We start from the raw sequence: 20069 nt of genomic DNA on the forward strand, positions 1-20069 counted from the left end.
TGACGTGTCGTCTGGTCACTGTAACAGAAACTGGAGATGTATCAGTGGTAGTGACGTGTCGTCTGTTGACTGTAACAGAGACTGGGGATGTATCAGGGGTAGAGACGTGTCGTCCGGTGACAGTAACAGAGTTTGGGGATGTATCAGGGGTAGAGACGTGTCGTCTGGTGACTGTAACAAAGACAGGGGATGTCTCAAGAGTTGAGACGTGTCGTCTGGTGACTGTTACAGAGACAGGGGATGTATGTGGGGTAGTGACGTGTGGGGATGTATCATGGGTAGAGACGTTTCGTCTGGTCACTGTAACAGAAACTGGAGATGTATCAGTGGTAGTGACGTGTCGTCTGTTGCCTGTAACAGAGACTGGGGATGTATCAAGTGTTGAGACGTGTCGTCTGGGGACTGTTACAGAGACAGGGGATGTATGTGGGGTAGTGACGTGTCGTCTGGTGACTGTTACAAAGACTGGGGATGTCTCAAGTGTTGAGACGTGTCGTCTGGAGACTGTTACAGAGACAGGGGATGTATGTGGGGTAGTGACGTGTCGTCTGGAGACTGTTACAGAGACAGGGGATGTATCAGGGGTAGTGACGTGTCGGCTGGTGACTGTAACAAAGACAGGGGATGTCTCAAGAGTTGAGACGTGACGTCTGGTGACTGTTACAGTGACTTGGGATGTATCAGGGGTAGTGACGGGTCGTCTTGTGACTGTAACAGAGACAGGGGATGTATCAGGGATAGTGACGTGTCGTCTGGTGATTGGAACAGAGACTGGGGATGTATCAGGGGTAGAGACGTGTCGTCTGGTGACTGTAACAAAGACAAGGGATGTCTCAAGAGTTGAGACGTGTCGTCTGGTGACTGTTACAGAGATAGGGGATGTATGTGGGGTAGTCACGTGTCGTCTGGTGACTGTAACAGAGACTGGGGATGTATCAAGTGTTGAGACGTGTCGTCTGGTGACTGTAACAGAGACAGGGGATGTATGTGGGGTAGTGACGTGTGGGGATGTATCATGGGTAGAGACGTTTCGTCTGGTCACTGTAACAGAAACTGCAGATGTATCAGGGATAGTGACGTGTCGTCTGGTGACTGTAACAGAAACTGGGGATGTATCAGGGGTAGTGACGTGTCGTCTGGTGACTGTAACAGAGACTGGGGATGTATCAAGTGTTGAGAAGTGTCGTCTGGTGACTGTTACAGAGATAGGGGATGTATGTGGGGTAGTGACGTGTCGTCTGGAGACTGTTACAGAGACAGGGGATGTATGTGGGGTAGTGACGTGTGGGGATGTATCATGGGTAGAGACGTTTCGTCTGGTCACTGTAACAGAAACTGGAGATGTATCAGGGGTGGTGACGTGTCGTCTGGTGACTGTAACAGAGACAGGGGATGTATGTGGGGTAGTGACGTGTCGTCTGGTGACTGTAACAGAGACAGGGGATGTATCAGGGATAGTGACGTGTCGTCTGGTGACTTTAACAGAGACAGTGGATGTCTCAAGAGTTAAGACGTGTCGTCTGGTGACTGTTACAAAAGACTGGGGATGTCTCAAGTGTTGAGACGTTACGTCTGGTGACTGTTACAGAGATAGGGGATGTATGTGGGGTAGTGACGTGTCGTCTGGGGACTGTAACAGAAACTGGGGATGTATCAGGGGTAGGGACGTGTAGTCTGGTGACTGTAACAGAAACTATGGATAATAGTCTGGTGACTGTAACAGAGACTGGGGATGTATCAAGTGTTGAGAAGTGTCGTCTGGTGACTGTTACAGAGATAGGGGATGTAGCAGGGGTAGTGACGTGTCGTCTGGTGACTGTAACAAAGACAAGGGATGTCTCAAGAGTTGAGACGTGTCGTCTGGGGACTGTAACAGAAACTGGGGATGTATCAGGGGGAGTGACGTGTCGTCTGGTGACTGTAACAGAAACTGGGGATGTATCAGGGGGAGTGACGTGTCGTCTGGTGACTGTAACAGAGACAGGGGATGTATCAGGGATAGTGACGTGTCGTCTGTTGATTGTAACAGAGACTGGGGATGTATCAGGGGTAGTGACGTGTCGTCGGGTGACTGTAACAGAAACTGGGGATGTATCAGGGGTAGTGACGTGTCGTCTGTTGACTGTAACAGAGACAGGGGATGTATGTGGGGTAGTGACGTGTCGTCTGGGGACTGTAACAGAAACTGGGGATGTATCAGGGGTAGTGACGTGTCGTCTGGTGACTGTAACAGAAACTATGGATAATATGCTTCAGGAGGTTTTTCTACCGGAAAGTTTTCATGAGTTTCTTATATGCGAAATTCAGGACGAATTATCCAGAGAGTCCGGAAATTGTAAAAATAGAACCAAAACGAGAAAAGTCTGGAAAATGAGACGGCACACTCCCGCCCGATTGAGTTCATGATCACATAATATTGTGGTATCAAAATGACTAGATTCACAATGAAAGATTCAAGCTCATAAGACATAAAAATGGTTTCAAGTTCTAAAGGCACATCACTATCCCGGATAAGTCGGTGGTAATCCTACCTACTGACAGGTCGGCCATCTTCTGGTTTCCAGAGGTACCTCTAAGTGTTTTACAGATACATGTAACATATTGGTGGATACATGAGGAGATTGTCCGTTTTCCTCCGACGACCCATAATCCAGTGGATCTGACTGCTCCATCGGTCAGATGTCGACCTTGATGATGCACTTTGTGATTGAAATAGCGCACGAGGAGAAGACTAAGATGACTCTTTCCTCGGATGAGTATAGGATTGAGTGTAGTTATATGAGCAAGTTCATGGGTTTTGTTCAACCGTCCTCCGACACGAAGGACTCCCTGTTCGTCGAGGAATGGTGTCGTGTTGAGTATGGAACTATCCCGAGGTAGATTCTTCTTGTTTTGCAGGCACTCAATTCCCTTTGAGTAGTGTTCCTTCTGTAGGTACATAGTGATCAATCGTTCCGCGTATGGCTCTTACAAGTCGATCACATTGCGATAATTTTTCATATTTGGCTGTGTCGAAGGAGTCCCTCTTCCAAACCAAATCTTTAGCCATATATACTTCTGGACGAATTTCCTTGTCGGATTCAGGATCGACAAGAGGAAACTTGGTGGCAGCAAAGGGAGATCCTGCGACGTTCTCCTTGAGAAATGGCGGTCCATTGATCTAAATGCTGGATACCCTCTTAGAAGCAGCGACTGAGCGTGTTCCTATACCCGCTGGGTTGTCGCTACGTCCACTGGTCAGGTTCCGTTGTCTTCCTTATCGTCTGAACGCAGTTTCCAACATACACATAGAACCGTCTCTTGGCGTTGCAAATGTACCCCAGGACGATTTTGCTGTCTTTATACATCTACACTTTGTTGATATCCAGGTGCAGACTAACGATCACCGTGTCCTTTATCTGAGTGGCAAGGACTGCCGCACATAGCTCCAAGCGAGGGATAGTGTGTCCTCCAGCTGATGCCAACTTCGCCTTTCCCAGGACAAACGAGACCTCAGTCTGTCCTTCACAGTTGATTGTCCGCAAGAAGGCTACTGCTGCGATGGCTTCTGATGATGAATCAGAGAAGACATGAAGTTCATTTATATTCTTTCCGGTTGTGCCACTACCGTAGCAGCGAGGTATATTGAGGATCTCGAGCTCCTTCGGGGAACACCACCACTGATGCCATTCTCTCTCAAGATCAGAGGGTAGAGGGGCGTTCCAACCACTTTTCATATTTATAACATTTCTGAAGAACATTTTTCCTTTGATGGTTATAGGTGCAAGGAGGCAAAGGGGATCATAGAGGCTTCCAACAGTCGACAAAACTCCTCTTTTTGTGAACGGTTTCTTGTCAAGGGACACTGTGCAAGTGAATGTTTCGCGAGATATATCCCAGAAAATGCCTAGACTGCGTTGAAGTGGTGGGTTTTCGGTCTGACAGCTGATATTCTTCAGATTTTCCGCTATATCCTCTGATGGGAAAGAATCCATGAGTTCCTGACTGTTGGAGGAGATTTTATGAAGTCGCAGGATTCCTTCTATGTGAGTTCTTTTGAGAATATCAACCGCAGATTCCACATCGGGGAGTGACAGCAGACCATCGTCAACGTAGAAGTTGTTGAGCACAAAGTCGCAGACATCATAGCCGAAGGCTTCTTTCACAGAGAATGCGGCCTTCCGGAGACATTATGTGGCAATAGCCGGCGATGGAGAGTTTCCAAATGTGTGTACCCTCATGCGATACTCAAGCACATCCTGGTCTAGATCGTTAGCCTTGTGCCACAAGAATCTGAGGTAGTTTCCGTGTTCTTCTTTCACATCGAAAAACTTCCGGGGGGTTCTCTTAAGACTTGTTGTTAATGACCGTGCTCTTTTCATGGCGTCCTCCCTGTTTTTGGGAAGTGGTTGACGATCTTGATGGTCGCTTCCCAGCGACCATCCTCATTTTTGGACATGTTCTTATTCAAGAGATCAAGGAACTGTTGGTCTTCTATTGACAACCCTGGTATTTCATCTTCAACAGTCCTTTCAAACAGGGAAACTTCATCTGAGACTGTTTCTTTCGTTTCAAAGAAGATGTAACATGGTTTGAAGACGCGTGTCCTGCCAGAGTTCAGTAGCAAAATCTTTATAATTATAATATCAATCCATTATATCCATATATCTATCAACAATGGAGAGGACTTATATAGGCTATAAGCCTGTTGTCCAATCCGTTTGACAGTGTAACATTCTTCTTTGTCAATAAAATATGTTGAAGTGAAATCAGCACCCATCCAAATCCTAGCCTCTGAGCAAATGGAGAGTTCCTGAGGCCAAATCGTTATTCTAGCACCCTATGAGCATCAACCATATCTCTGCTAATGAGGAGTGCAATAGGGGCATCATAGTTCAGGTGCGGGATCTGACTTGCTATGTCTGCTAAATGAAGAATGTGTTCCGCTATCTCGGGTATGGGGATTTCTTCTCTGTCGTTGGGTGTGTCCTTACATTCAATAAGAGGTGGTAGGTCCATCTGGATGAGACCATCCGTCGATTCCGCGACATATCCTGTAGCTCGTCGTCCTGACATTGTTAAGACCGTGGCACATGAGGACAGAGTATACTCCGTTTCGGATTTCCGTTCCTCAAATACATCGAAGAACTCTGATGGTGCAAGGGACCGATCGCTCTGGTCGTCCACAATGGCGAATATGTATTTGAAGTGCTCTGGTGTAGACTTATACTTTCATACCCTTTCCTGCATGAACCTCTTTCGTTTATCTATCGGTTTCCTTTGGAAGGCCTTACAATCGTTTAGATTGTGCGGAGAAATGTGGAGTGGACAGATCACAGAAACTGTGCTTTTTTAGTTCACTTCTGTCTTGTGGGCAGACATGGATCTTGTCCTATGTGATGGTCCCAGTTCGTTCTTACTCTTGTCTGGCGTGCAGTCTGCTTTACCTTCTGGTTTAGATGAATAATTAAAGCTTGGGGCATTTGCTCTGAAGGCGTGATCGCTGATTAAGTCGACAAAAACACTGAATGGGGGATACATCGCACTCTTCGTCCTTTTATGACGACTAGCATGCTCAGTCCATATATTTTGTAGGTAAACCGGAAGTTTTGTGACAACTGGATTGCCTCCGGTCGATGAATCAAAGGTAGACATGAGGGTTTTGAACGTATCTTGCTCCTTGATGGATACGATTTCCGCTAGGAGGTCTGCAAGTTCATAGAGACGCTTCGGGTCAGTGTTGGGTATTTTTAATAGTGAAGCAAGCTTCTGTCTGAGAGACAATTCAACTGGTTCGGGGGTCCATACCGCTGCTCTAGCCTAGTCCATATCTTGGTCAAAGCAAGGTTTTGGTTAGTAGCGTTGGCAATACGCAAGCTCTCAGCACGACGTCGTGATTCTGGTCCCAGGTATTTGACTAATGTGTCTATTTCCTCGTCAGCACTGAGGTTCAAGATATATTCTTGAAGGAGGCCTTCCATGAGAGGTATGCTCCTGCTTTGTTGTTGAAGCTGGAGAGCCGGTGTAGAAGGACATCTTTCTTCATAAGAAACTAACTAAGATCTGACAGAGTGTCTTTTTCCTATATAGTGTCCTTAATCGGTTGGCATTACTTCTGCCAATTTTTTGTTATTGTTTGTCCAACAGGTGTAGGATTGTGAGGCTGCGCGTTGGGCTCTGTGTCCAGTTTGTTACAGGTATGGGCTTCGCCATTCTCATCAATAACATTCTGGGGATCCTGCATTCCAGGAGTGGTGTCGGCAAACAAATATGGAAGAGGGAGGTAACTTGGGATAAACTCTGAGGCCTGATGTCGCTGTTCAGGTTTAATATGTGTATCATAAGGGATATCGTTGCATAAACTTACACTGGGTATTTCCTTGCTTCTCAGGGTTAGGTTTACGCCATAATGGAATGGTTTAGGCCGGGTAGGTACGTGACTATCGATAAATAGCCCGACTTTATTGTATTATGAGAGCTCTTCAGCAGGGACATTGATGCTTGACGAGGGCCGACTTTCATTCAAAAATGCATCCTTCACCTGGAGCTTGGCTGTGGCCTCTATGTATTCCCTTTCTGATTTTATTATCTTAAGTTGAGCCTGTTTCTCAGCAGCCTCCCTTTCTATTAAAGCGTCTTTCTCAGCAAATATAAGTCTGATCTTTGCTGTTTCAGACTTAACCTTTTCACGTAGTTATGCTGAGCTGATCTCTGACCGGTTCGAGCTCTGTGATAACCTGTGAGATCTTTGTGATGATCTGTGAGATCTGTATGATGATCTGTGACATCTGTGTGATGACCTGTTGAGATCTGTGTGATGATCTGTGTGATGATCTGTGTGATGATCTGTGAGATCTGTGTGATGATCTGTTTGATTTCTGTGATGATCTGTGAGATCTTTGTGATGATCTGTGAGATCTGTATGATGATCTGTGAGATCTGTTTGATGATCTGTGAGATCTATATGATGATCTGTTGAGATTTGTATGATGATCTGTTGAGATCTGTAAGATGATCTGTGAGATAAGTTTGATGATCTGTGACATCTGTGTGATGATCTGTTGAGATCTGTGTGATGATCTGTGAGATCTGTGTGATGATCTGTGATGATCTGTGTGATAATCTGTTCGATCTCTGTGATGATTTGTGAGATCTGCATGATGATCTGTGAGATCCGGGTGTGATGATCTGTGAGATCTGTATGATGATCTGTTGAGATCTGTGAGATCGGTGTGATGATCGTTGAGATCTGTGTGATGATCTGTGAGATCTGTATGATGATCTGTATGATATTCCCTGTTGAGATCTATGTGATGATTTGTGAGATCTTTGTGATGATCTGTGAGATCTGTATGATGATCTGTTGAGACCTGTGAGATCTGTGTGATGATCTGTTGATATCTCTGTGATGATCTGTGAGATCTGTGTGTTGATCTGTGAGATCTGTGTGATGATCTGTATGATATTCTCTGTTGAGATCTGTGTGATGATCTGTGAGATCTGTATGATGATCTATATGATATTCTCTGTTGAGATCTGTGTGATGATCTGTGCGATCTGTGTAATGATCTGTGAGATCTGTATGATGATCTGTTTGATGAGTGTAGAGACTGACTATCATCTCGATCAATCTTGTTTAGGGGCTGTGTTTATGTGTGTTTCTCTGGATTTATAGTGGGCTGGGCCATTGGTGATTGCAATGATATTCTCTGTTGTATGATAAAAACTTTCCTCATATCAAGGGTATTGAGTATATACCTGTGTGTACTAAGTTCCTAAAACTTTCTTCTGTTCTAGTTCTTTTCAAGAAGTCTGTGAAAGCTTTCCACAGAGGATGTGGGTTCATTCAAAAGGGTATCAAGGCGACTTCTCATCTGTACAAGGCCTTCCATACAATGCATGTTTCTGAAAGTTAGTTTCGTATAATTCCTTCTCTTCGCCCGTAATATTTCTAACCCTGGTTTCTTTAATTTCTTGACTTACCGTCGTATTTGTCATATTTCTGTTCGCTTCTGTTCTGTTTGCTGACGATCGCAGGTTTTCACTGTGCAGTAACAAGCAACGAGTATGTGTAGTAGATCATTTAATGCCGTCACTGTCTTGCGATAAGACAGAGTGAAAACGGAAATACATAAACAAACCACGTGACAATTATAGTGCAAGTAAATGCGGAGCGTTTCTGTACAACAAATCAATATTTTACATTTGCAAATTATTATTTATATGGACTATATTATACCAATAAAGAGTTAGGTAGAATGTTACTAAAGCAGAAAAAGTTATCTAATCCCATAGTTCCTCTGATTTTTCGGCTGATTCTTCCTACGCATATCTTGGCGCCACGTTGTTAACACACTCTGAGAATGTGCCGTCTTAGTTTCCAGACTCGTTTTGGTTCTATTCTTACAATATCCGGTCTCTCCGGATATTTCGTCCTCTGTTTCGCATATTAGAAACACATGAAAACTTTCCGGCAGACAAATGAACAAGCAACCTCATGAAGCATGTTATTCATATTTTCTGTTACTGGCGAATGCTTTAGGGTAATTATATAAAATTGTATAAAAGACAAAAAGCAGGAGGGTGGTTTGGTGTCTTTGAGTTTAAAGAATTTATACGTTGGTCATTTAGTAGCGCCAACCTCTTCAGAAGACCCACAATTAATTCTAAACTTTATGATTCACATTTAAACGGTATGACTTGAACACAGAAGCAAAATCATGATCGGAGCTCAACAGTCCACAACCATCTACATTACTGGGTAGGAAAAGTCAGCACGAGGAGGAGGAGGAGGAGGAGGAGGAGGGGAGGGGAGGAGGGGAGGAGGGGAGGAGGAGGAGGAGGAGGAAATAAGGAATGGGATCATGAGGAGTAGGAGGAATATGGGGCAGGGTAGAATGAGAAAGAGAATGGGGAGGGAAAAGGATAAGGAGAAGGGGAGTAGATGGTGAGTAAGGAGAATAATGAGGAGGAGTGTAGTAATTTGTGTTTTTAGTACAGCTTCAGTATGGCATGCGGTCTTCGTTTCCACCAGTTCAATGAAAACACGATTTCATTTCCTAACTGAATACCCCTAAACCGCAAACACTCGCGCTCATGGCCCGTTAGCTTTGACAATGATCCATTGCGTTACCCAACATTCGAGTGTATTGGACCATTCAATACACTGTGTCAAGTATCGATCTATTTAATGACTGGAGTAGCTCTTTATCGGTACAAATACCATACCGAGATTGTGTGTAGATGTATCTCCAATTTACGAGGTAAATAATTTAATCTAATGAGTCGGTTCTACCAGGGGAAATTAAAATAACATTTTATCTGCCTGTCGCTGGAATACAATAGCAGATGTACACAATAGAATCCATAGAGTTTGCAGTGTAATTCGAGTAATATTTACACGTTCATAAACCATTTTCTGTCATGGGAAAGAACCCTCACGTGGCAAACATCACTATTGGATATAAGGAATATTCACTGTTAAAACAAATAGCGGCCCGGAATAACAAACGAAACGAATTCAAAAACTCTATCACGCTTTTCAACTCGCATGTTTAGATTGGAAAAACGTGAAAGACCATTTTGGGGCGCGAGCGAAACTTCATTATTCCATTTTCCTGTTATTGATAACTCAAGAGAGACTTTTCTCGGTGTATGCGTTTTCCGCCGTTATCTACATTAGTACCTCTCAGAACCAAACCACGAACACCGCAGTCCTTCTTTTGTACTGTTCCATGCATTCCACTTACAGCAACATACCCTAGTTGGCAAGCTCATCGTCTGAATAAATTAATACATTACCAGAATATTGCTGTGAGGAATGGGACCGAACTCGATTTGTGTGATTCTGTACTGCTATTACAAATATAATACTTGGGAAAACTTTAAGTCTGGTTTTAGTTGTTACTTTTTACAATTTTGTTACTTGTTTTTTCATTTTTTTATATAAAGAATTGACTATACTTTTGAATGTCCTCCGCGCCCTGTCTCCCATGGGAGAAACAAACTGGGTCTTCGTTATCTTCAACGTCACGGAAACACTGTCAAGGGAGCACCCAAGCATAACGGATCAATAGACGGTAAAAATATTGAAACCTCGACAATAATTTTATCTGATGTTATCAACCATGTACAGAATACACATAAGTTCTTAATTCGTAATTGTCGTTACCAGTCTTACACATTATTATTCACATTGCCGGTTTTCCCGTAAAAAACCCTGTCTAAACTGCGCACATCAATGCGTTTATTTCCTATGCGAAACACAAACCTGATATAAATAATTTGTATTGATTGAGAGATATTTATATTGGCAATTCGTACGAGTTACTGCATATACACTGCATACACTAATATAACAGAGCGCTGGGATCTATACATCAATCTGGACGAGTCGACCCGAGAAACCAACGTCAGCTACAGAAACCATTGTAGACCTAACATGGAATTCTACTTTATTAACCCTGCCCCAGTTAAATATAGAGTGAGAAAACAACATAGAAAGCAAACGCTCATTCTGCTAAAATGACAGAAAGATGAAAAAGATATAGAACGTATATGTTTATATATGTATTTTGTAATGGGCAACTGGCGACTCACGTGTATTCGTTCTGTCAAATATCGATCACTTTGCTGCAGGGCTAAGGCTCAGCATCCTTCTACATCCGGGCATGGCGCCATATTTGTAAATGTTTAATAGTCGCTACTTCTCGTATACAGTGACGTAATGGAGAGAAAAATCTAGAATATTTTGCCATTGTCGTGGATTATACTTAATATACAAAATAAAAATAAGAACAGGGAATAGGGACAAGAAAACAAAGAGAGACAAATGAATAAAAATCGTCCTATTCTGCAGATAAAATGCAGCGAAGCGTTGAGGCGTGCGTCGTTTCCACTCTGTATGGTGAGCCGTGAATTGACTATCTATGAAACAAAGGGATTAATGCACTTCAACATTTAAGCTTCGCCGGATTTTGAACACAACATGAAACAATAGAAAAAATAAGGTTGTTTTTCCGAACGAACAATCGACACGTATCGTTATATTCGGAATCGCCTCGACTTTACAGGCAAAAAAAAAAATCAATAATAATCTCATTGAATATGTTGGACTCATTTCCAAGTAGAGTCTAAGACCTGCACAACAAGCGGGTCTGTGGACCTAGGAGTGGAGACGACTTTCCCCTGGTTTCCAGGGTCTCCGAGAGGATCATTCTCAGACAAAAGGTATTTTCACAAACCGAAAATTTTCCTCGTCCACCGCGTGTTGTAGCAGTTGTAAGTAGTCGCTAGTTGGTTTACATATACACGATTCTCCTATATAATCAATATGGCTGACAGAAATCTGCATCACAAGAAGGCTAAAATCAAAATGCTCTAGGTGAACAGTATTACGGGATGGTGACAGATAACGGATACAGGCACAATTCAGGTACGTGTATATTCCTTAAATTCAATGGCCAGCTCACTCTTTTATTGCTCGTATAATGGGTATTGACTTAAAATATCCATTCCTAAAAATATTTAATATCGCTATCGTCCATTGCTTACCAGCCTAGATACACCCATCCCATCCGTACACCATGCTTATCTTGTGTGCGTTATATTATGTCTATATGATTTTTGTCTCAGAATTAGGGACTGGCAGTAGAAGAGGGAGAGAGAGAAGGTGACAGTTTTGGGTTTTTAATGTTCCGGCATTTCTATTTAAAATATGCCCACATTGCTGGAATTCTTTATACGTTGTTATTGGTGAAAATATCAATTGTTATCAAATTTCCTGCACAGCATTTGTAGAAGGAAGGCATTGTATATGTTTTTTTACTGTGATAAGTCTGCGACACGTTTCTTGAATATTCGATTTTGTTTTAACGTGCCATGGTAAAAAAACAAGAACATTGGATTCATAGCGAATACCAGACAACGATCGATGTACGAACCTAGTCGCAACAAAATCTGTCCCCGTTGTGCGGAGGAATTTTGCCTACCGCAACAGGTTTTGGAAGGAGAGAGGGCAATTCTAAGAACCTCAGAGGTTATCGAGATAATACAAAATATATATGTATGAAAATACAACAAAAATAAATTCAACAATCATTTTATAGATTGTATTAATATACATAGATATATTCCGGATTTTGTGTTCTGATTCCGATACTGTTGAAGTTAGTAAGCGGTTGCATTGTAAATGTTGCCCCTCCGCCCACACAACGCTGGTAGCTCGCGCTATGACGTAATGATGTGATGTTTGCGAGAGTATGGGATTTGGGGATAAGAAACCTCTACTCCACAAATTACTTCATTCGCTGCCTGGGTCAATCATTTAGCATTGTCAGTTACATCGATTTTCCATTGCTTTGTGATACACTTCAGTTTTGTTTGCCTGTGTATGTTTTTTTATGCTTCTAACATACAGAAGTAGTACTAGTGTGTCGCCATTTTGAAAATTACAGCTTTCTTTACACAAAAGCATTATGAATAAACACCGAAATGTTGATAATTCTAAGGAGAATTGCTTAAGATATACATGTATTTCATTGCATGTTTTGCGCTGCTACTGTGTCGTTGCCGTTCTGTATTTATTAAAAAAAATGCAAGGCTTTGAATATATAGATATTAATACCGAGCCCTATCATGTGTTGGTGTTTTTTTCTGAATTTACATTGTTATTTTACTACATTTAAAAAAAAAAAAGGCAACGTCATAATATTTTCATGTTGCTAAAAAAAGGTAACAATTTTTTTCTTTGACACTGAAATGTAATTATTCCATAAAATTGGTTGTTCTTTCCGATCTTTATCTATTGGTTTTTATTAAACATTAAAATACAGACGGGCAACCATAGATGAACATGTTCGCACAGAAAATGCAGATTGGACTTTATATTTTCTGCCTTTACCGATTCCTTATCATCTATATTTATTTACCTGGTAATTTTGTGCCAATTTTATGACAGGAATTTCTCCGTGACAACGTTTACACGGAGTACATAGCTGGAAATCCATCAGACCGGAAATTCCAGATCAATCAATATCAGAAACATATTCCTCTCTCGTCAATGTTCAACACATGTTGTTTATACATCAGTTTACTACAGGACTGATTCTGTGAAGCAAGGAAGGACCACTTTTGCTGTGTGTACCTAACTATCCTGGAATTATATAAGTTATCCGCTTCATACAAAACTTGATGCATTTTATCGTAAATGATAACTTACCGGAAGTTGACTGTAAATCAATTGATAATACCCGTAGATAGATACGTAAACTGTAACCGATAATGAAACCGGAAGTGGTGTCGGGATCTAAGTCAACACTCTGTTTGTTTTGTAAGTGAGTATACAGACCCTTACTTCATCACAGTCTTCCTCTGCTTGTTCAGTTTATCGACCACAACACACAACAATGACGTCACAAAGTACACAGGATTTATTTGTGAAATGTGTTAGTTCAGTTGATTAATAAAATAAGCATATCAATATTACTACTTCCGGCCCTATCTGCCAGTTAGGACGAGATAAGGCGGTGCATTTTATGCCTTATTATTTTAAGCCATTTCGTCAATGGGATGGTTTGAAAGCTACTTTTGTTTGAATCACATATATGAAGTTAAAGATGAAAAGCAGAAAAAAGAACAAAAAAGTGTGTGTAACATGTACATGCACAGTGATTTACTCAAACATGTTAGTACTTTCCCGAGGGTTAGTCGTACGGCAAAGTGTTAACTCGTCGACTGACGTTAGGTGGCGCTGCATGGAAGTTTGAACTTTTTTTAAACTTTAAACATATTTACTGCAAATAAAATTGAACAATGGATTGGGCACAAGTTATTAAAATTTATCACAGCCTTCTCCCGTCATACATTTACAATTACATGTCAACAATGATTACAGGCATAAACATGAAGTAGATATATATATATCGTAGTCACACAGGTACACATACACAACTTTAAAAAAAACACCGTTTAAAAGTTTGAAAAACTTGTCATTAAAGTCTCTTACAAATTCTTTTCTTTATTACTTACAAAATTAGTTTATATATTCAGCTTTTACCTGAAGTATGCATTTGATACAAAAACATTTAAAACAAATTGAATAAGAAATGTGATGAATCGCTTTGTTATCATATCTATTTTACTTGTAATTAGTCCAGAAGGAGTAAACCTAAGTGAATGCGCGACTTATTTCCAAACTTATATTTTAGGATTCATGGTGTGTCTCCTTTTGTTTTGGTGTCCCCTTATTTTCTTTTGTTGCCTCTTGGTATTGACTCTGAGTTACGATTTTCCGGCACCTGTTTATTAATGATGTGATAAGTTTTTGAGATATGGCTCACATTTTTTAAATATACTTCAAAAGTAAGTGGGATTATTGTCAAGCATGTTTTAACTGGCAATAAATCAAGGTATGTAAGCAAGCATCTTACATTAATTAAACATAGATTTTATTATAAAGATATAAAGGGTGTATATTATGTTTGTTTTCGGATGTTAGTTATAAGATGGAAGCGCGTAGTAACGCTATAGAGTTGGGAGCAACATTTTTTGTCTGAGGGCAATCTTTTAAACCCGTATTCTTGAAAAAATATTTTAATTCAAATAAAGTTAATCTACTAAACATGTAGATTTCCATGGACTAGAAGGTTCTAGACGAGGTTTTGAGGAACGCAGAGCTAAAAGCGAAGTTTTGTGGAATGGAAGGTTCAAGACGAGGTTTTGTGGAATGGAAGGTTCTAGACGAGGTTTTGAGGAACGCAAGGCTAAAGGCGAAGTTTTGTGGAATGGAAGGTTCAAGACGAAGTTTTGTGGAATGGAAGGTTTTAGACGAGGTTTTGTGGAATGGAAGGTTCTAGACGAGGTTTTGTGGAATGGAAGGTTCTAGACGAGGTTTTGTGGAATGGGAGGTTCTAGGCGAAGTTTTGTGGACTGAAAGGTTTTAGACAGTGTTATAGAACTGAAGATTCTAGACGAGGTTTTGTAGAGTGAAAGGTTCCAGGCGAAGTTTTGTTGAATGGAAGTCTATGAGAGGTCATGTGGAATGGAAGGTTTTAGACGATTTTTCGTGGAATGGAAGGTTCTAGACGAAGTCATGTGGAATGGAAGGTTCTAGACGAGGTGATACGGATTGGAAGGTTCTAGACAAAGTCATGTGGAGTGGAAGGTTCTAGACGAAGTCATGTGGAGTGGAAGGGTCTAGACGAAGTCATGTGGAGTGGAAGGTTCTAGACGAAGTCATGTGGAATGGAAGGTTTTAGACCAGGTGATACGGAATGGAAGGTTCTAGACGCGGTGATACGGAATGGGAGGTTCTAGCCGAGGTTTTGTGGAATGGGAGGTTCTAGCCGAGGTTTTGTGGAATGGGAGGTTCTAGACGAAGTCATGTGGAATGGAAGGTTCTAGACGAGGTTTTGTAGAATGGACACGGTAGTCCAATTGATCAGACAGCATCAGGTCATTATAGTTCGGACTATCGGTACCAGAGTTCGACCTGTAGCGTGTTCACATTTACCCAGCGTATAAAAGGTTAATGGGAGGTATATGTTTAACAAGAGTAAAGTCAGGTGATCTGTATTTATAAGACTCTGTGTCGGCATATTTAAGCGAAAGGGCAATCCTTCATGATATTTGTCAACGTAGCAGCCAATCAGATTCCAGTAAAAAGGCACGTGTTTTGAAGCGCTGTGTAGGTGTTTTACGAGATGGTCTAAAAAGCAATGAACGGGACAGTATTTGATGATGAGGAAAGGAGAAAGTGGGTTGGGAGTTGGGTTTAGGTATCATAAACACGCTCTCTCGTGCCTGGAACTGAAGCGGGTCTCATTTTTCGCGCTGATCCTGTACCAAATAAGTTAACTCAGTACAACATAACAGACCACAATATCACCAACTTTCTATAGTATCTGAGTTTAAGTGTTTACGTTTAGTCTATTGGAGATGAAAGTTGAGCTTAGCGCTTGTGGTAGACTTAAAGTTTAGAGATATTTGGGTCATGTATTCTAAAGAACATACATGCTGTACGATTTAATTTCAGCGCGTAATGTAAAAGTAAATATTTCTTTGAACAGTCGACGAAAAAAGATATTTATTTAGCTCATATTTAAAAGATGAAAAAAAAACTTTCACAATTGAACCTCCTGTAGTACAACTGCTAACCGAAGTAAAACTCGTACATGTATACACCAACGGCTCCATACTCAATTATTAATGAGTACTGTATAGACGTCCATCCTTGTGGGGAGAACAATGGTACATCTGTATGTTATGGCGGAGTGATCTGGATACGGTGGCCGGCTCTCTGTCATAAAACTATACATGAATTATCAAAATAAAAAGAGGCTAATCATATCAAATTATTTGACGATAATATATATTTAATGTAATAATGATTAACAAAATGAATTGCTAAATTTATTCCAGGATTAAAACCATCAGATAAAAACCATCAGGTTAAAACCAAAATAAAATCTTAATTTATGGACTGGTAGAAAGAAACAATAGGTTATGTAAATTGTTTACATCAATGCTACCCCATTTGTGCTTCAAACGAAGGATTTTCATTGGCGAAAATAACAAAAGGATATTCCTGCACCCATATTTTCTTCACAGGGGAATTAGAGTTAAGAGACAACGTATACATATTGGAACCTGATATGTAGCAAGTATTGTCAAATAGTATAGAGGTTTAAAAGAATTGTATAGCAGTGATTCACAGGGGGTTCATGTCTGTCTTTGTTTTCATATAAACCTGTTTAACGTTAAACACTACTTCCTATATACACCAGAATAGGTCCAAAGTGATGCTTTGATTAATTCTCAGGACCCTGTGACCAAAATGTAAGACTCCGAACGATTGTACGCTCTGCGAGAAGATATGATATTTTGTTTCCCGGTCATGTGATTTGTTAAACCAATCATATACACTGTAACATAGATGAGGTTTAATAAGTATTTTTTCCAACACATCAGTAAAATATATCACAATATCAGTTCAGAATACATAAATTAGAAAATTGTCATCATTTTAAGAATACAGTAAAAACCGACAACGGGAGTCGTCTGTACATACAAAGAGAGTTGTGAAACCTTCAGCAAGGTGTGCATTAAGCGGAAGGCTTGGGTAATTAATCATAATGGTTTCTCCTGTTTCGTTGTTTGTAAAAAGATTCCAGTGTGTGTTAAGTTAAAGGAGAAATTGTTATACAATTAACTGGTCATGTTCTGTGTGGGATTATATATCTACCTGACAGGTAGCCGTACTAATTACAGTAGTTCGCTCCCAGCTACATAAATCAGCCCCATTGATCGATACCATCAAATACCTTTACGCCAGGCGTGTATTGTTACCGGTAATAATCGGATCTATGTACAGGTATATATATCAGTAATACTCGTGTCACCATGGTGACCTGTCTTTGTACTAGACAGATGCTATAGGTACCCGAGTTTAGGTTAATTATATATGTATGACTACATCGTATTCTAGTACTATTTACTGTGTTTACACAGATGAGCTGCACATCTCAAGGTAACGGCTGTAAATCCGACCAAGAGACCGTAATCTGGGCTTGTAGTTCAATATGAAAGCTTAAAGAATGGCCAAGAACGAGGAACGATATCCATAAATCTCGCACGAAATGGAAACGAATTTAAGTTTAATATCAATCGGGCCACATTTCAGAAAATGTAGACGAATATTCGCGAAAAATGCTTTCTTTGGTCGTTATTTATAATATCCATTTGTAGCCGCCATTTTGATCTCACGTCCGATGTCTTAAGTATGGCGACACTATAGGTTATATTACATGAGGTACTTCTTATCCAATGGTCTCTTCCCTGTATATAGACAATGGTTCCCTGGCTAAATACAGACAATATTCAATGGTTTCCTGGCTTTACATAGACAATATTCAATGGTTTCCTGGCTGTATATAGACTATATCCAATGATTTTCCGGCTGTATACAGACGATCTTCAATGGTTTCCCTGTTGTATACAAACGATATTGAATGTTTAATTGTTTCCAGACTGTATATCGACGATATTCAATAGTTTTCTGGTTATATATACATACGATATCTAATGGTTTTCAGGTTTTATATAGACGATATTCAATGGTTTCCTTTCTGTATATAGACTATATCCAATAGTTTTCTGGTTATATATATACGATATCCAATGATTTTCCGGCTGTATACAGACGATATTCAATGGTTTCCCTGTTTTATACAAACGATATTAAATGTTCAATTGTTTCCCAGCTGTTTATAGACGATATTCAATGGTTTCCCTGTTGTATACAGACGATATTCAATGGTTTCCTGGCTGTACATAGACGATATCCAATGGTTTCCTGCCTGTTTATACATGTAGACGATATTCAATTATTTCCCTGTTGTATATAGACGATATTCAATGGTTTCCCTGCTGTATATAGACTATACTCTATTGTTTCCATGCTGTATATAGACGATATTCAATGGTTTCCAGGCATTTTATAGACAAAATTCAATAGTTAACATGCTATGTATAGAAGATATTCAATGGTCGCTTCCCTGTATATACACAGATATGCAATTGTTTTCCATATGCATATAGTCTATATGCAATAGTTTCCCGGCTGGATAAAGACGATATTTGATGTTTTCCCAGCTTTATACAACCGATATTTAATGGTTTGCTTGCTGTTAATAGACGATATTTAATTATCGCTTCCCTATATATAGACAATATATACATGTTTTTTGGCTGTATGTTGACTATATAATTTTTTCCTTGCTTTTTATTAACGTTATTCATTGGGTTTTTTTCCTGTATATAGACGATATATTAATGTTTCCCAGCTGTAAATAACGATATTCAATGGTTTCCTGTATAAAAACGATATTCAATGATTGATAGGCTGCATTCAGGACGATATTCAATGTATTTTTCAGGTTATACAATGTTTATGGACGTGAACAGACCGTATTCAATGGTTTCCAAGCTATATTTCAGACGATATTCAATGATTTTCCGGCTGTAAATAGAACATTTTCAATTATTTCCTTGCTGCGTGCAGGGGGTATTTAAAGTTTTTCCTGATTAAAAACTTCCATGTTGTTAGGAGAACAGTTTAATCGAACCTATGTTTGTTTCGACGCCATCTTTGTTTTGACAATGTGACGTTTGGCAGTCCCCTTCAAAGTTTTCTGAATACTGTTAGAGTTCTTTGTTTTGTTTATCTATGACGAGCTCCCCACTCCCCGCTCTAAAGTTTACATGGAGGGTTTAGTTTATAATCAATATCAACCGACTTCATCGGGTCAGGGGGATGTCCACCCTGTACGTTCGGCGTTAAATTGACTATTGGGGTTATGCAATACAAAGAACGTATATATTGCCGCTTAATCTATTCAAAAACAGAATGAATGAATACAACTGTTTTGCCCCCCCCCCCCTCCCCCACCCACCCAACAATACATACCATACCAGCCTGCCAATTTCTTGTATTTTTTCAACCTTTTTTTGGTCATTAGAGCCTTACCACTTCATCCTCATCTCATTCTCGCTTTTTTTCTTCTCAAATTCAGGGAACTTTTCTTATTGAATATTTCAAACAGTGATATATTTAATAATAAAGTGTCAGTTAACCAAATTTATGATGGTATTTTTATATATCAGGAAAATAATGAGACACCAACGTTATAACTACGTTAAACGATGAAATGAGATAACTAATGCTTACTCTACATTGAATGTACTCATAATAAACCAATCCGGATTTCTATCTACATGTCGTGTCTAATTTTGTTGAAGACTTGACTTCTGCACTTTTACAAAAGAAGGAACCAACAACGGAGAAAACAAATTTGAACAATGCATTAGTGGTATTGGCTGATGCTGTGATTTCGAATTAAATGCAAATTACTGACTTAAATATCTAAACAGCGCTGTACGTAAAGGTCGTGGCTTACTAACAGCATCCGTACAGTGCAGCCTATCGTGACAAAAATCTGCACAAAAATCAGGTTCAACTCAATTGAAAGTCAAGCGGGTAAAGTTAGTAGTCTTTATTTGTTACTAGGCGAAGATCCAGAAGTTCAGAGAGG

The 20069-nt window shown here is 40.2% G+C and overlaps 2 protein-coding genes across 4 annotated transcripts in view; one reads left to right on the forward strand and one right to left on the reverse strand.

The window, feature by feature from the left end:
* Nucleotides 1-3347: 3347 nt before the first annotated feature.
* Nucleotides 3348-5055, reverse strand: LOC110442309. The gene is made up of 2 exons (XM_021485840.1): nucleotides 4819-5055; nucleotides 3348-4157 (listed from the first exon to the last, which is right to left on the reverse strand). Exons 1-2 carry the CDS (start codon nucleotides 5053-5055, stop codon nucleotides 3348-3350), a joined length of 1047 nt encoding a protein of 348 aa, XP_021341515.1.
* A 5796-nt stretch (nucleotides 5056-10851) lies between these two features.
* The window catches only part of LOC110442316 (sodium channel protein para-like), a 162664-nt gene continuing 153446 nt past the window's right edge, over nucleotides 10852-20069 (forward strand). For 2 of the 3 annotated variants that reach the window (XM_021485853.1, XM_021485854.1), the window contains exon 1: nucleotides 11227-11413. The gene's annotated coding sequence lies outside the window, so the exon portion shown is untranslated. The other variant, XM_021485855.1, reaches the window with a different exon arrangement.

The sequence above is a fragment of the Mizuhopecten yessoensis genome, unplaced genomic scaffold (genome assembly GCF_002113885.1).
Source record: "Mizuhopecten yessoensis strain PY_sf001 unplaced genomic scaffold, ASM211388v2 scaffold716247, whole genome shotgun sequence".
In the NCBI taxonomy this organism is placed as follows: Eukaryota; Metazoa; Mollusca; class Bivalvia; order Pectinida; family Pectinidae; genus Mizuhopecten; species Mizuhopecten yessoensis.

Coding starts and splice junctions, on each gene's coding strand:
- LOC110442309 (XM_021485840.1), bottom strand. CDS start 5,055: ATGTCAGGACGACGAGCTACAGGATATGTCGCGGAATCGACGGATGGT. Junction 4,158..4,818: donor ATATGGTTGATGCTCATAGG/GTGCTAGAATAA, acceptor TGTCTCCGGAAG/GCCGCATTCTCTGTGAAAGA.